We start from the raw sequence: 17803 nt of genomic DNA, 5'->3' as shown, positions 1-17803 counted from the left end.
GGCGACTGTTGTGCCCCAGGGCCTGCCGATCACCCAGGTCCGGTGGCCGCCGTCGCCGTCCCCGCTACCGACGTGGATTGACACGCCGACCTACATGACGGCGCCACTACAGCCGACGGTGTTGCAGCTACCCGCCCCCACCTTCGGGGGGTTCGGCGGGTACACTGATCCGTCCGCCGGGAGCTCCGTGGTGCCGCAACACTCTCCTTCCGCCGCGCTGGGTCGTCACGAGGGCACCTACGCGGCCTCGCCACACGTGCAGCAGCCACCCCGCTTTACCAAGCTGGAGTTCGCCACCTACGACGGCACCGTCGACCCCCTGAACTGGCTCAATTAGTGCGACCAGTTTTTCAGGGGGCAGCGGACCATGGCGTCCGACCGCACGTGGATCGCCTCCTACCACCTCCATGGCGCCGCCCAGACTTGGTACTACGCCCTCGAGCAGGACGAGGGCGGGATGCCTTCGTGGGAGCGCTTTCGTGACCTGTGTCTCCTTCGGTTCGGCCCCCCATACGTGGGAGCCGCTTGGCCGAGCTCGGTCGCCTTCCCTTCACCACCTCGGTGCAGGACTTCGCCGACCGCTTCCAGACGTTGGCCTGCCATGCGCCTGACGTCACGGCTCGCCAACGCGCCGAGCTCTTCGTCGGCGGCCTTCCCGACCACATCCGCATCGACGTCGAGATGCGCGACCCCCAGGACCTGCAGACGGCCATGTATTATGCACGCGCGTACGAGCAGCGCGCCAACGCCCTGCAGCAGGCGTTCCCGGGCCGCGGCACGCGTCCCCCGACCCGCCCCGCCCCTGCGGCCGCCACCCCGACACGCCCCGCCCTGCCGGTCGCTACTGCGGCTGCCCCCGCGCCGACACGCACCTTCCGGCGCTTGACGTCGGCCGAGCAGCTCGAGCGGCGCCGCAAGGGCCTGTGGTTCAACTGCGACGAGCCGTATGCGCCGGGTCATACGTGCGCCCGCCTGTTCTACTTGGAGACCGTCGACGACGCGGAGGTGGAGGCCCTCACCGCAGAGCTCGACGCCACCACACTCTCCGAGGCCGGCGTCACGACCTACGGGCCGGTCGACGCGACCGCCTTCGTCGTCTCCCTTCATGCCATGGCTGGCATCAAGACGGCAAAGACGATGCTGCTTCCGGTGACGATCAACGGGGAGCGTCTCACCGCGCTCGTGGACACGGGTTCGACGCACAACTTCTTGTTCGAGGACGCCATGCGCCGCCTCGCACTCCAACCGGCGGGCTCGGAGAAGTTCAGCGTCACCGTCGCCAACGGGGACCGCCTTGCTCGCCAGGGGGTGGCGCGGCAGGTTCCCGTCCTCATCGGCGACGAGCCGTTCTCCATCGACTGCGTCGGCATCGACCTGGGCTGCTACGACTTCATCCTCGGCATCGACTTCCTGTCCACTCTCGGCCCCATCCTTTGGGACCTCGACGTGCTGTCCCTCATCTTCTGGCGCGAGGGCGGCCGTCACGTTCAGTGGACAGGCATCGGCGGCTCCGGCGTCGTGACTCCACAACTCCAGTTGATGGCGTCCGCACTGGACGAGGCGCATCCCCTCCTGGCCGACCTCCTGCAGCAGCACAGCGACATCTCCGACGAGCCACAGGGCCTCCCTCCCATGCGGCCCTGTGACCACCGCATCCACCTGCTGCCGGACACGGCACCTGTAGCCGTGCGTCCGTACCGGTACCCTCAGCTGCAGAAAGACGAGCTCGAGCGTCAGGTGGCGGTCATGCTCGCGCAGGGCATCATCCGGATTTCGACATCGCCGTTCTCCGCTCCGGTGCTCCTTGTGCGCAAGCCCGACGGCACATGGCGCTTCTGCATCGACTACCGCGCCCTCAACGCCCTGACGTCCAAGGACAAGTTCCCCATCCCCGTCGTGGATGAGCTCTTGGACGAGCTACACGGAGCGCGCTTCTTCACCAAGCTTGACCTTCGCTCGGGCTACCATCAGGTGCGCATGCACCCTGACGACATCGAGAAGACGGCGTTCCGCACTCACCATGGCCACTTCGAGTTCCTGGTGATGTCGTTCGGCCTCTCCAACGCGCCGGCGACCTTCCAGGCCCTGATGAATGACGTGCTCAGCCCATACTTGCGCCGCTTTGTGCTTGTTTTCTTTGATGACATTCTCATCTACAGTGCATCTTGGGCGGAGCATCTACAACACGTGGCCATCATCTTCAACGAGCTTCGAGCGCATCGTCTTCACCTCAAGCGCTCGAAGTGCTCGTTCGGCACGACCTCCGTCGCGTACCTGTGGCACGTCATCTCGGCGGACGGGGTAGCGATGGACGCGGACAAGGTCGCCGCCGTCGCCGCGTGGCCGATCCCGCGGTCACCGCGGGCACTCCGCGGCTTCTTGGGCCTCGCCGGCTACTACCGGAAGTACATCCGGGACTTCGGCCTCATCGCCGCGCCACTGACGCGTCTCCTTCGACGCGACGCCTTCTCCTGGGACGAGGAGGCGACTATGGCATTCGAGGCTCTCCAGCGGGCGCTCACGACGGGACCCGTCCTCCAGATGCCGGACTTTGATATGCCGTTCATGGTGGACTGCGACGCCTCTGGCATCGGCTTCGGCGCCGTCCTCCACCAGGGCGAGGGACCGCTCGCCTTCTTCAGCCGCCCCTTCGCCGCTCGCCATCACAAGCTTGCGGCCTACGAGCGCGAGCTTATTGGGCTGGTTCATCTTTGGGGCCGGTCATTCCGTGTGCGCACGGACCACTACAGCCTCAAGTTCTTGGTGGACCAGCGCCTCTCCACAGTTCCGCAACACTAGTGGATCAGCAAGCTCTTTGGCTTCGACTTCACCGTTGAGTACCGCCCCGGCCGTCTCAACACGGTCGCCGACGCCTTGTCCCGCCGCGACACTGAGGATGTCGCGGACGACGTCGCCATGGCTGGCACTATCATGTGCATTCGCTCCGGGCCATCTTTCGCCTTCATCAACGACATTCGCCGGGCAACTTCAACGGCCGTGGACGCCCAGGGCCTGCGCCAGCGCCTTGACGCCGGCGAGCTGGACGCGCCCTGGCGCTTGGACGAGGGGCTACTCCTACATGGCCGCCGCATCTTCGTGCCCGACCATGGCGACCTGCGCCACCAGGTCCTGACCTTGGCGCACTTTGCAGGGCACGAGGGCGTGCAGAAGACTCTCCATCGTCTCCGTGCTGATTTTTACATCCCCGGTGATGGCGCGATGGTCCGCGACTGGGTGCGGTCGTGCGTGACGTGCCAGCGGAACAAGACGGAGACACTACGACCCGCGGGTCTACTGCAGCCGCTGGACGTACCCTCCCAGGTGTGGGCGGATATTTCCATGGACTTCATCGAGGGCCTTCCCAAGGTGGGCGGCAAGTCCGTCATCCTCACGGTGGTTGACCGCTTCTCCAAGTACGCGCACTTCATCGCCCTGGGTCATCCATATACAGCCGCCTCCGTGGCGCGGGCCTTCTTCGACGGCATCGTCCGCCTCCACGGTTTTCCGTCGTCCATCGTCAGCGATCGTGATCCCGTGTTCACGGGACATGTCTGGCGGGATCTCTTTCGACTGACGGGCGTGAAGCTTCGCATGAGCACGGCGTTCCACCCTCAGACAGACGGCCAATCCGAGGTGGTCAACAAGGTGATCGCCATGTACCTGCGCTGTGTTACTGGTGATCGTCCACGAGCTTGGGTGGACTGGTTGGCGTGGGCGGAGTACTGCTACAACACCTCCTATCACTCCGCCCTGCGCACCACGCCTTTCGAGGTGGTCTACGGGCGCCCACCTCCGGCGATGCTCCCTTACGAGCCTGGGACGGCTCGGTCCGAGACGGCGGGCGACTTACTCCGCACCCGCGACGACATTCTGGCTGAGGCACGCCAGCGTCTTCTTCAAGCACAGCAGCTGGCTCGGAAGTACTACGATGCTCATCATCGCGAGGCGGAGTTCGCGGTGGGCGATTGGGTGTGGCTGCGCCTCCTCCACAGGACCACGCAGTCTCTGGACCCGCGCTCCAAGCGCAAATTGGGACCTCGCTACGCCGGTCCCTTTCGTGTGCTGGAGCGTGTCGGGACACTCGCATATCGCTTGGAGCTGCCAGCTGGTTCTCGCCTCCACGACGTCTTCCATGTCGGCTTACTGAAGGCCTACCGCGGGGACCCTCCTGCAGCGACACCGGCCCTTCCTCCTACTTCGGATGGCCGCCTCCTTACAGCTTCCGCACAGGTGGCGAAGGTGCTACAGGCGCAGCAGCGTCGCGGCGTCTGGCATGTCTTGGTACAGTGGACCGGCCTGCCAGAGGAGGAAGCGACTTGGGAGAAGCTCGACGATTTCCGCCAGCAGTTTCCAGATGTTCAGCTCGAGGACGAGCTGTTTGAGAAGGCGGGGAGAGATGTTATGACCGGTACAACGTACCAACGGAGGAGGCCCAATGGGCAGGGTTAATTACGGGCTTAGCCCAAGTTATCTTACCTATCTTAGAGTCCAAGTTATATTAGAGTCCAAGTTATATTAGAGTCCAAGTTAGAGTCCAAGTTATCTAGGGTTTAGTGGAGGCTGTCCTCCTATATAAACACATGTACCCCTTCGATATTAAGCAGACAATAAACAATATATTCTGTTGTCGTCTCCCTCAGGAGACGAGAGCCCCAAACCCTAGCCGCCTCTCTCTCTCTCTCACGCCGCGACGGCGCCCAACCGCCGGCGCCGGCGTCCCCAACCTCGCAGCCCGCACTTCCACCCCTACAACCTATGTCCGAGACCTGGTAGAACCCTAGCCTCTACCAAAGCAACTTGTCTATATTGAAGGCCCAAGGGGCATATATATATTACACATGACTTAAGGTGCAAGGAAAGTAAACATAGACTAATAATGACTCCTAGATTAATACTAATAGACTAATAAGGACTCCTAGACTAATACTAATACTTCCTAACACCCCCCCTCAAATGCAAAGCGTATGCAATAGCATTGCATTTGAAGAATTGTAATACTAAAAAAAAATGATAATCCAAATCCGCGTCTTGAGAGTGTCGTCGTAGCATGAAGAGTCTTCAAAACTTGTCGAGTCGCCGAAGGAGATAATGAAGAGATGGCACATCAGAGGTAGACACCGCATCACTTGAAGATACAAGATAAGTATCGAGAGAAGATCGGTTGTCAAAAGAAAATGGCACATCAAGAGAATAAAGCATTGTGCAGAAAATCATAGTCCACGACAACCGTCGGCGAAAGAAGCTCGGCGGATAAGGCATGATGGACGTAGATGGACAATGCAAAAGAAGTCCATGAAATCCTATAGAAAACAACAAGGGCAAATAGGCCATAAAAGTTGCATAGAAAGGATCAGGACCAAAGAAAAGGCCGACGGACAAAGGTATGGTGGACTCGCATGGCATGAGAAAACACAAAATATCAACGGATTTGGTGGACGCAGCGGAAAACAAAGAAAACTAGAAAACACACACTAGATTAGGGATGATGGCAGCGGAAGAGAAAAAATAATATCATGGCGGCGAAGGCCAATTCCAACCAAAGTGTGCGTGAGACGGTCCTGACTGTGTCGAAGGTGGTTGCTCAGTGCGGGAAGCCTCAGTCATAGAACCAGCAGTACCCGTCGAGGAAGAACCTGAAGCAGCGAGCAGAAGCTTAAGTCTCAGAATATCCTGCTCAGTCAAAGCGATGGCTGAAGCTGTCGAGGTAGATGACGAAGTATCTGTAGATGATGATTGCGCCTGGCGCAAGTGTTTCTTCTTCGTGTAGCAGTGGGACTCAATACGACCATCATTGTTGCAGTAGCCACAATGTGGACGGGGGCGACCTGAGCCTCAAGAAGGAGTAGGCAAGTGCGGCGGAGCACTCGAGCCAGAAGGGGTCGGTGCAGCAGGTGGCGTAGAAAGAGTCCGAGCAGCGAGCACCGAGGGAACCTCCAGCAAACCAGCACCACGTAAGCAAATCTCCTCAGCACGAATCTCAGAAAGCGCCTCCATGAGAGAAATACGGCCACGAGCAAACAATTGAGCACGCCGGGGCTCAAACTCCTTACGGAGCCGAGACAGGAACTCGTAGACGCGATGAAACTCCAAGTTGCCTGGACAGCCTGGCAACAGGGGCAAGTACGACAACCAGCACTGCGGAGAGAATCAAGCTGGCGCCAGATAGCAGAAGTTTGTGCATAGAAGTCATCAACAGTAGAGTCACCCTGCTGAAGAGCATGCTCCTGACGGACCACAGAGAGGTATAAGGCATCACCAGAGGGCTCATAGCGCTGACGAAGGCGGGTCCACATCTCAAATACAGTAGGAAGACCCAGAAACTCAGAAACAAACTGAGGCAGAACACTAGCAGTGAGAACAGCGGCAGCACGAGCATCATCATCAAGCCACTGGGTGTAAACGGATAGAGCACCATGATACACCTGAAGAGCCTCCTCATAAGCCAAAACCTTCTCATCATAAGCACGGATAGCAGCCTCATCAGCAACCTTAGCTGCATCCTTCGCAGTCTGAGGAGCATCCGCAGGAAGAGCCGGAGGGATCGGCGGAGTGGGAGCCACAGGAGGAACCGGACGTGGCGGACATCAGACCTCGCCAGAAAGAACACCCCATAGGCGGATGCCACGCATGTGAATGCGCATGAAGCCAATGAACTCGGTGTAGTTAGTGCCATCAAAGATCACCGGACAACGAGGAACAACAACGTAGCTGGATGCAACAGACATTTTTTTTTGGAACTAAGTCGGCAAACCACGTCCGCGTCTGACAGCAGGATTGAAGCGGACTCGATTTGGCGAGATGGGGTGTCAGATCTGGCGAGACGGGATGGAGCCGCCTCGATCCAGAAGGGGCGTCAGATCTGGCTGATGCGAGCTGGATCCAGAAGGGGCGGCCGATCTGGCGAGATGGGATGGAGCCGCGCGATCTGGCTGATGCGAGCTGGAGCGACGTGATCGCGATGGAGCCGCCTCGATCTGGAGGTTTGGAGCGACGCATCGACCTTGAAGCGGAACCGGGCGAAGCGTCAGGTGCCGTGAAATCGATCTGGAGCGACGCGGCGACCTCGAAGCAGAACCGGGCGAAGCGTCCAGGTGAAGTCGATCTGGCGAGAGTGGAGCGACGCGGCTGGAACACCTCCACGAGCGGGACGAGGGGAGCGGGGCGGGAGACCAAAGCTGGCGGCGGACAACAGCGAGATGTCACGGGGCGAGCTGGAGACGCAGCTGCAGCACGAGCACGATGTGGGAGGAAGCGTCGGCGAGAGAGGCTGCAGCAAGAGCGTCGGGAAGGAGGAAAAAGCACGAGATGCGCGTGCGAAAAAAAAAACCTAGGGCTCTAATACCATGTTAGGAAAGCAACTTGTCTGTATTGAAGGCCCAAGGGGCATATATATATTACACATGACTTAAGGTGCAAGGAAAGTAAACATAGACTAATAAGGACTTCTAGACTAATACTAATAGACTAATAAGGACTCCTAGACTAATATTAATACTTCCTAACAGCAACCTTATTCCTTGAGACGCATATATCACATTATTCCACGGATGTTCCTGCACATAACTCAAGTGAACATTATTACATAATTGAAGCCATATTAAAAAGTCCATTCGGGTATAACCATATAAGTTCATCATATAGCACCTTTTCCCTATTCTTCTTTTAACTGATGTACTAAATTATTTGTTCTGCATGTCATATTACTTGGCCGCGACATAAAATTCTAGTCCTGAAATATTTAGTTCTTCACTTGATTGCAGAGCCATGCAGGTCTTCTGAATCTATGCATTGTTGTGCTGATTGCAGTGAACAGCAGGCTCATTATCGAGAACTTAATGAAGGTTTGTTCACTTTCCTAAATCAATTCTCTTCATATGCAAATATTGCTTCTGTAATCCACCCCCTCTAGAAGTAGCACTTAGTTTTAGTGCTTTCTGCACAGTTTTCTATATGCCTTGACACGTTAACATGGTCTAAATTTGTTGCTCCAGTATGGCTTATTAATAAGAGCTGGATTTTGGTTTAGTGCAAGATCGCTGGGAGATTGGCCACTTCTGATGTGCTGGTAGATATAATTACTCACCCAGCTCTGGTCGGGATTTCATGAAACAGTACTAGACTTTGTACAATTAATCAGTCTGTGAATTGCAGCCTAACTTTACCAATTTTCCCACTTGCTGCACTCATGACCGAGAAGTGGGCTCAAAGAAAGCTCATTCGTGATCATGTGAGTTTCTTTCTCAACATTCCTTAGTCTTCATCATCAGTTCTTTTCAGAATGGCGAAGTTTTTCATCCAAGATTTATGCTCTTTTATGCTATTTTTATGTTTCCTCATCATTGTCATATGGTCAAATTCAGCATTAAATCCGATCTTTTCAGTCATATTTCTTTAAAGTGTGAATCCCCCATGACTTTGGTATACCTCTTGCAGGTGTCTATTCTTCTCCATATCATTATTACAGCCACTGTCCTTATCTATCCGGTTGTTGTGATTCTTAAGTAAGCATACTTATTTCTTTGCCTTTGCGGTTTGTTTGGATGCATCTACTTTTGAATTATATATATATGGTTTCAAGCACACTCAAATACATTCTCGAAAAAAGCACATTCGGTTCATTCATTCATTTTTCTGCATCTAATAATGTGGAGTGTACTCAGTCCATGTGTTCCAAACATGGTTATTGCTATTTTTGTAAGTTGGATGTTAAACAATGTAAATTGGTTGGCTAAAAGGAGACTACATAACTCTTCTATTTGATTTCATGTGGTGATCTTTCATACCCTATCATTGACAATATTATCTCCCCCTATAAAAGGATTGTTACATGTTCTATTGGATCAATGAGAGCTATCAGGTTGAGTGTCCAATCTAAAATTGTTCCATTGTTAGTTTGCAATTGAAAACAAAAATTGTCAGTTATTCAGATCACTTGAGAAAATATGACTCATGGCCTGCTAATAAGTTCTATTGGGGAGGTACGGTGTTTTTTAAAGTTTATCATGTGTCATATGCTTGCGCAAGTTAACATGTGTTATATTTCTGTCCAAGTAGCGTCTGTATATCTGATAACTGACTTATATCACTGTTGTTCATTAAACAATGGAGCCAGGATTACAAGTCGATGGCAGTTCTGTGTTAGTTTTTCCTCATATTTAGGACATTAATACCGGTCATGCATTATTTTTTGAAGTCATGCGTTGTGCATACTAATTTTTGGTTAATTTCTGATCATACAGAAGTTTTTTCTCAAAAAATAATATTTTATTGCATAATTTATGGAATTTTAGTTACATTGAATGTATTTCAGGTGTGAATCAGCAGTATTATCTGGATTTGTGTTAATGTTCATTGCAAGCATTACTTGGTTGAAGCTTGTCTCTTTTGCTCATACAAATCATGATATAAGGGTATTGTCCCAAAGTATTGAAAAGGTCCGCATGCAACGTGTTACTCTATTTTAGTGCAATTGTATTTTCCAAAACATTGAAGACTAATACAAAGGCTTCGTCTGAAACAGTTCAACTTTTAGGCTGACCGCTGCCACATTTTTGGATCATAAATCGTTGACCAATGAGCATTTTTCTTGTCTCTTTCTCAATTGTAATTCTTTCTAGAAGATTGGACCATGATCTTGTTACTATCAATACTTGTTTCTATTGTTTCTTTCCTGAACTCTTCCCTGGTTCATTTAATACTTGGGGAAATAATGACCTTGATTTGTGTAGCTACTTATGTTGTGCTTTTACAGAGAATTGCCAGATTAATAATTTCTAGCAGGAATGTGAATATCTCCATTGTGGTCACTGTTCACAGTGATAATTCTCATCTTTATGTAATAGGGTGCTACACATGGCAGTTCCATCGATGAAGAAACCATTAAAGGTCCAACTACCAACAGTGTTGTGTATTTCATGTTGGCCCCAACACTTTGTTACCAGGTGAATTTTTTGGGCTAGGAGTATATTGGATGAAACTAGTTATATCAGTGTTAAAATATGGCTTTCCTGATGCCATTCTGGTGCATTATGCAGCCAAGTTATCCCCGGACAGCATTTGTTAGGAAAGGCTGGGTGGCCCAGCAGCTTATAAAATGCATAGTTTTTACAGGCTTGATGGGCTTCATAATTGAGCAAGTGAGCCTGTTACGTGATCTCTAACGTTAATTTTATGCATATGATTTCTCCATTGAAATTATCTAACCCCTTTCTTCGGTAGTACATTAATCCAATTGTGCAGAATTCCAAGCATCCATTGAAAGGAAATTTCTTGGATGCTATTGAGAGAGTCCTGAAACTCTCAGTGCCGACATTGTATGTATGGCTTTGTATGTTCTATTGCTTTTTCCATCTGTGGTAAGTATCTTGATTACCTTCTCTTGTGACTTTACTTTTTTTCCTTTGGTTCTTCCAGTTGGGTACAACACATCTAAAGACATGACAATACCATCAGATATTATGATTTTCTACAGTACTTCACTTACTGATGTCATGATGGTTACCTCATGCATGATCACATATCTATAATTTTTGTGTGTAGAACACAGTATTTGAGCGAACAATTTCTGTAGGACCCTGATAAGTGGGTTAACTATTTGAGGAACATAGTTTTACCGCAACAGTAAAATTAAGTTCTCGACAACCTTTAAATGTGTGGCTTCTACAACTTCCATTCATTATTTCTGTATACAGGTTGAATATTCTTGCCGAACTCCTCCGTTTTGGTGATCGTGAATTCTATAAGGACTGGTGGAATGCCAGAACAGTTGAAGAGGTGAAAGACCTGCTCAAAGTTTATCTTGTTTTTTTAGAGAAGTTTGTATAGAGCTGACACTGTTTAATCTTTCATGCATTTAAATGTGGTGGTATTTTGGGGGCTTAACTCAGTACTGGAGAATGTGGAATATGGTAATCTTCTCACCCATCCTGAAAAATAGTTGTTCTGGACTAGCTGGCAATTTCCTCCCAGCTGATAGATGAGACATGTTCATAAGCCTGAGATAGTGTCTGATGATTGGCATTATCATAATGTCCTTTCCTAATTGGCATTAGTATAACATCCTTCTCTGACAACTTTCTACTTGTCAGCCTGTTCATAAGTGGATCGTTCGACATATATATTTTCCATGCATAAGGAATGGCTTGTCAAAGGTAATTTCTTCTGTTATTCCTTCTGGTGGACAATGTATCACAAATGCTACATCTCTTTTCTGTTTTACATTTGTCTTTCTATTCCCGTGGAAAATGGATCTTGCGTGACAGCTCAAATTTGGTTGCTTCACCATTGTTATATAGAGAACACTCACTGTACTGAAATCCGCTAGTGGAGATAAACTGTTATGGTGGTTAACCAGAGAACTATCAACACTCAGCTGTTAATACTTGATAATGTGTTCTCTTGGCTTACGATTTCGGCATGGCAATATCCATTTTTGTGAGACTACATTAATTAATATGCACGTTGACTAAATACCAACATGCGATGAATCTCGGAAGGTAGAACACCATGTATATTAAAAAAAAAGTTGAGCTGCATGGAAGGCCAAGCAGAAGAATACCTGAAATTCACTTAGTTAATGGGTGTAGATAAAAATAATATTTATTTATTGTGCGTTTTGCTTTGTAGATCTTGTGTGATCATTTTGAATCTACACTGCAGGGTTGTGCCATTCTCATCTCATTTCTTGTTTCAGCTGTATTTCATGAGGTACCGCACTTCTTTGAGAGTTCCACATTACATGCCCTAGCTATCATTCTTTTATCTTCCTAGTCACCTGCTAGAGTGGAAATGGCTTGGTTCCCTTTTTTATTGAGTAATGATCTAGGTTCGATATAAAGTTCTACTAGGAAAATCAACGATATATACATGGAATTTTGAACCCTGCCATCTTTTCTGCTGCACGTTTGTACTTGCATTGAAAATGAAAGAACCTTGTATGGCATCTCACATGTGGCCTTCATTCATTGTCCTTGTCAACTTGCAGCTATGTATTGCTGTTCCGTGCCACATTTTCAAACTATGGGCATTTTCTGGAATCATGTTTCAGGTATGTATTGATTTGAAGGACACTAGTATTTCGGTTTTAATCTTCTTGGACTAGATCAGTACAGTATCTTCGATACTAGTTGATGCCCTGTATGCTTGCTGCATGTATAATAAATTAGTTCTGTGTATGCGAATTCGATAACAAAAATATACCACATAGCATATAAGTAATACTCCCTCCGTTCCTAAATATAAGTCTTTCTAGAGATTCCACTAGTAGACTACATACGGATGTATATAGACATATTTTAGAGTATAGATTCATTTATTTTACTTCGTATGTAGACTCCTAGTGAAATATCTTAAAAGACTTATATTTAGGAACGGAGGGAGTACAGTTTAGTACATCAAATTTGTCACATGCAAAATACTGTGTATCAAGACTTGGGGATAGCAAGGCAACAGATTGTTGAAAAGAACAGCCCATATACATGCATATGCCTATTGGATTCATTACAAAAGGCAGATTTCTATTGTTACGAACTTAGACAGTTATAATCTCAAAGAAGATGCATGCATATGCCTATTTGAAGGTTTAATAGTACTCCCTCCGTCCCACTAGTGCCAAAAACGCTCCTATAATATGGGACGGAAGGAGTACAATACAACCATTTTTATTAACATAACTGATTATGTGCACTCCTCCAAACATCTCCATGTGACGTTTCCTTTTTGAATGGCAGTTCCAAAAAAGCGTACTTTTCCCCCGAGAAAAGGCAACAAGACTATGCGTCTCATTTCATTGATAAGTGGGGAGATAGGTTTGTACGGCAGCCTCAAAAGAGGGTAAAGTTATAGGTTTTGTTTTTAATGGAGATCCCAGGTTGTCAGCAAGATCATTCTAAGGCCGAGGGCCCCCGCACGAGACCAGAGGGCAGCTTCATCCTTGATGTGCTTAATGGTGTCTGGGATAGAGGGGGCAGCGCCGTCGAAGACGCATGCCTTCCTCTACTTCTAGACCGGCCAGGGGATCAGAAGAGAGATAGGCGCCGGCCCCTTGCGGAGAGGCTTGGGGGTGGCAGGCTTGGTGAATCGGCACCAGTTGTCAAGGGCTTCATCAGGCTCAGGTGGCCGGCATGTCGATCTCACCCAGATGAAGATTTCATGCCAGACTTGGCGGGAGAAGGGACGCTCGACGAGGAGGTGCTTCATGGTTTTCATGGCCTGGTCGCATAGGAGGCATCAGGGGTGGTACTGAAGGCCTTGACGCTGTAGTCGGGCCGCCATCCAGCAACGATCCTCGATCCTTGTTAGCTAGCGAATGGAAGGATTTGACGCATGGAGGCGCCCGGTTCTTCCAAATGAATTTCCAGGCGCTGCAGACGGTGGAGTCGTGGAACGTGGCGAGCTTGCCGAGTAGGAACCATCCACGGTCCACATCCAGGGAGGTTGAAGTTAGCGAGTTCGTGCCATAACAGAAGGTATTGGCCAATCTCATCAAGGTCGAGCGTGCCATGGATGTCCCGTGCCCAGGCGTGGGCATGTAGGCCTCCCGTGTCAGTTCAAACCTTGTGGGGCCGCTTGGGGATGCAGGCAAGGACCTGGGGCGTGATCTCATCAACTGAGCGCCTGCCTATCCAGCGATCCTCCCAGAATTTGGCAGCGAGGGAATCGCCAGTCACCATGGTCGTGGAGGGCTCTTCGGCAGAGAACTGGAGGTGGAGGGCTGCCACACGCGTCGCTCGTGGGTCTTGTTGAACCATAACCATTGAAGCCTGAGGGCGAGGTCGGCGCACTCCATATTCTGCACACCCAGGCCGCCAAGGGCGAGGGGCGGCAGAATTGGGCCCAGTTGGGGGGATGCCAACAACTGGTGAATGGGGATCACACTGAACACCAATTTGACAAGTGCGAGACAACCGACCTTGAGCATTAGTCGCGCCTTCCAAGTGGGCATTTTGGCCGCGACCCTCTCGACCAGCGGCTGGAGCTACGTGCAAGTAGGGCGACAAATGGTGAGTGGGATGCCCAGGTAGATCATGGGCAGCTCGGAAATGGGGCAGCCGATGCTAGTAGAGACCATCATGGCGTCATCGACACCACCATTCAGCAAGGTTGCTGGCTCTTGTCGTAGTTCACCACCAAGCCAGAGGAGCGACCAAATAGTTGGAGGATTTCCTTGACCGCGGAGATGTTGCTACGGGATGGATGGCAGAATAGTACCACGTCGTCGGTGTAGAGCGAGATCTCCGGAATATGGTGTTGCTGGTAGAGCTGTTGGAGGATGCCGAGCATGGTGGCCATCTTGATCAGGTGGCCGAGGACGTCGACGGTGAGGACGAAGAGCTGGGGACACAAGGGGTCTCCATGCGTGGTGGCCATCTTGATCAGGTGGCCGAGGACGTCGACGGGGAGGACGATGAGCTGGAGAGACAGGGGGTCTCCATGCCGGAGGCCACAACGATGCTAGATAAGGGGGGGGGAGGCTCATCGTTGAGTAGCACCCGGGTGCTCGCCAAGCCGAGAAGGATGGCATGTTAGTCCAGAAACCTATTGTCGAAACATACTGGTGCAGTGCCTCAAAGAGGAAGGGTCAGGAGATGGAGCCGAATGCGCGAGCGAGGTCCAGCTTGAGGAGTACCTGGGGAGCGCCTTGTTGGTGGAGGAGACACAATGACTGGCGACGAGGACATAATTGTCATGTAGGCACCGTCCATGAATGAAAGCATTTTGGTTTGGGCTGACTAGCTCCTTGAGATTTGGCGCGAGACGTAGGGAGAGCATCTTAGCAAAGAGCTTGGCGACAAGGTGTATCAAGCTGATGGGTCTCTAGTAGCCCATTGACGCCACGACTGGTCTTTTGGGTAGTAGGGTGAGCAACACCTGATTAAGGTGGTGGAAGCCACCACCGCGCAACACATGGAGTTGGGTGAAGGCGTCGACGAGTTCCTTCTTCACCGTGCTCCAACAGGCGCGGAGGAACTCAGCGGTGAAGCCGTCGGGGCCCGACGCCTTATGGGCAGGTAAGCGCTTGACAGCGTCCCAAATTTCATCTTCAAACGGGGTGTCGAGATCATGGAGGTTGTCCGCGCCGGCATGATCAGATGTGACAAGTCCAGTGATGTGGCACGCTCGACGTCGGTGCCAATCAGAGCGTCAAAGTGGTGGTACGCAGCCTCGGCCATGTCGGCATGATCAGGGAGGATGCTGCCCTCGAAATTGATGGCGTGTATTTTGTTCTTCTTGTGCCAGAACGAGCACTGCTGGTGGAACAATGTGGTGTTCGCGTCACCATCCTTGAGTGAGGCAAGGTGGGATCGCTGTCTGGCGATCGTTCGCTCTAGAGATGAGAGACCTAGGTCACCTTAAGGTTTTGTGCAGCCAGGATTCGAGCAGGGTCAGCAAGCAATCCTCACGGGCCTTGCCAAATTTGAGGATCAACTTGCGGGTGATAGCGAGCTTGTGTCGGATGCAGCCGACGGAGCGTGATCCAGCTGGTGAGCTTGCGGTGGTTGCCTAAAGGCGCAACCAGATGCGATGGAAGTGGTCTGCATGCTCAATCGAATTCCAGGCCTCGGTCACCACGTTGTTGAAGCTGTCTAGCCAGAGTTCCTCGAACCGGAATTCCAGGAGGTAGGCATCTCCTGGTTGCAGTCTAGCAGAAGTGGACTGTGGTGTGAGACCATCGAGGCAAGATATCGAAGGTGGCATTCTTCGAGGAGGTCGTCCCACTCCGAGTTGCAGAGGACATGATCCAGGAAGCGTCAGCGGGTTTTGCTTGTTCAACCAAGTATAGCGGCGACCGTTGAGGTAGATTTCCTTGAGGGCAAGGTTGTTGATGTATCGACGAAATTTTCCCATCAAACGTTGGTTGACGTTGCCATTCTTCTTGTCCTCCACGTGGTAGATGAGATTGAAGTCACCACAAATCATCCAAGGGCCAGGGCAGGAAGCAGGCACAATCTGCAGTTCGTGGAGGAACGCGATCTTGTCGGCATCGCCTTGTGGACCTTAGACTACGACGATCCACGAGAGGGTAAACACGTTCGCTATGATCTTGGTCGACATTGTGTCCGTGGTGAATAGTGGGTCGGTGATCGACACCTCCCTGCTCTTCCAAGCTAGAAGCTCTCCGCCACACGTGCCATCCGCAGGGAGGTAGACATAATCATCAAACTTAGAGCCTAGGGACTAGAGGACAACAGACAGGCATATCAACACCATTTTTGTTTCTTTGAGACAAACAATCGACGCATCCATCGAGAGGATCAGGGAGCGGATCGCCGTATGTCGGACACAAGGATTCAGGCTGCGCACGTTCCAGATCACGATCTTAAGGTTGTGATTCATCAAGCACTAGGTTGACATGGTGGCGGGGTGCACAGTCTAGGGCACCACGAGGCCAATTGTCGGTGCCGGCGTGCAAGGCTGGGAACAGGGAGGGTTCGACCAGTCATGGGGCATGCATGGACCCGACCAAGACCGTGTCAGGCACTGCCACCCCCACCCCCCCACCCCCCCCCCCCCCCCCCCGCCCGCGCGCGGTGTCATGCATGGTCCTCCTTTGACGTCGCCCCTTGTCGGGAAGGGTGGCGGGGCCCGGCATTGCCATACCAATGCATCATCGCCCTTCCCGAGTCAGGGGGAGTGGTGGGGTTGGCCGGAGGATGTCTACAACCGAGCTCCAGGCCGTCCGCACGAGAGGCGGCGCCCCGAAGGAGGCCACACGAGGGCGTCCATGGCCATGCCATCAGAGCGTCCGTCAAGGGCGGAGTTGGCACGGCGGCGCTCGCGGCCACGGCTGCAGCCGGTGTTCTGCCCGACGTTGTCAACATTGGGTTGGGCACCACCACCTTGCCTATCTTGCTCGAAGTCACCAGCAGCATCTGCGAGGGGCGGTGCGGCATGCACAAGCCGAATCGAGACGGGGTAGGAGAGCTTGGAGACGATCGCCGGCTGCGAGTGGCACCTAGACGGAGACGTCTCGACAATCTTGAGGATAACACGACGGCGGATGGTGGCAAGGTCATAGGTGCATGCGTCGAGCTGGAACGCGGCCATGTCAAACCTAGACCACATGCAGGGGTGGAGGCGTTCGATCCACCAGCTCGAGCCGAGCAAGTGCTCAGCCGTAGATAGGTGCCAGGCTTGGGCAGGGATGCCGTCGAGCTCAAGCTCAACGCGGGAGTCGGCGTGTGTGAGTTTACACCATGACCAGAGGGATAGAGTGTGTTACGAATTAATCCGAGGCACTCCGTCAATCATCCGAGGACCAGGCAATCATACGAGCACGACACCGAGATTTGCTAACGAGGTTCACCTATATGGCTACATCCCCGGGGCATGACTACGGGCGCTCCTCCCCGTGACACTGTCACAATACTGCACCCTGGCCGCCCTGGGCGCCGGCACACGCGCCGGCTCCCCCCTGCACGCCTGTGCTATTATGTTGGCATAGGTTACATTGCGTGTCTACCCCGCTATATATGAGAGGCCTAGGATACAAGTGTCCTATCAAGACACGACCCCATATCCTGTCTAAACACAATACTACTCAGAGTCCAACTGTAACCTACCGTGTACACAATATTCGACACAACTCTAACAAACCCCACCTTGGCGAATATTCTCCACCACCTTGAATTCGTCTATGCGTCAAACTTCCATGTACATTGGACTTGAGCTTATCCATGAGCACCGCTGCTACTCCAAAGACTCCATGTGACTCCACCTTGCAACTCGTAGTTCCTTCTTTTCCTCACCATAGTCAACGCTCAATTGAAATTAAGCTCCACGTTACTCTAGTTGCGCTCCCAAC

General features: G+C 51.8%; 1 protein-coding gene across 2 annotated transcripts in view; it reads left to right on the top strand.

Annotated features, from left to right (window-relative positions):
- The window catches only part of LOC123411072 (diacylglycerol O-acyltransferase 1-2-like), a 36884-nt gene that overhangs the window by 5580 nt on the left and 13501 nt on the right, over nt 1–17803 (top strand). Inside the window, exons 2-14 of one of the 2 annotated variants that reach the window (XM_045103994.1) lie at nt 7761–7841; nt 7992–8065; nt 8152–8227; nt 8434–8501; nt 9311–9434; nt 9843–9941; nt 10035–10136; nt 10219–10355; nt 10692–10773; nt 10887–10907; nt 11088–11150; nt 11659–11706; nt 11984–12046. In XM_045103994.1, coding sequence (XP_044959929.1) covers nt 7761–7841; nt 7992–8065; nt 8152–8227; nt 8434–8501; nt 9311–9434; nt 9843–9941; nt 10035–10136; nt 10219–10355; nt 10692–10773; nt 10887–10907; nt 11088–11150; nt 11659–11706; nt 11984–12046 — 1038 coding nt within the window. Of the gene's footprint in view, nt 1–7760; nt 7842–7991; nt 8066–8151; nt 8228–8433; nt 8502–9310; nt 9435–9842; nt 9942–10034; nt 10137–10218; nt 10356–10691; nt 10774–10886; nt 10908–11087; nt 11151–11658; nt 11707–11983; nt 12047–17803 lie in introns of those variants that run through there. The other variant, XM_045103995.1, reaches the window with a different exon arrangement.

The sequence above is a fragment of the Hordeum vulgare genome, chromosome 7H (assembly GCF_904849725.1).
Source record: "Hordeum vulgare subsp. vulgare chromosome 7H, MorexV3_pseudomolecules_assembly, whole genome shotgun sequence".
Classification (NCBI taxonomy): domain Eukaryota; kingdom Viridiplantae; phylum Streptophyta; class Magnoliopsida; order Poales; family Poaceae; genus Hordeum; species Hordeum vulgare.
Note: the sequence above shows the minus strand (reverse complement) of the source record. Positions and strands in the feature narration are given on the sequence as shown.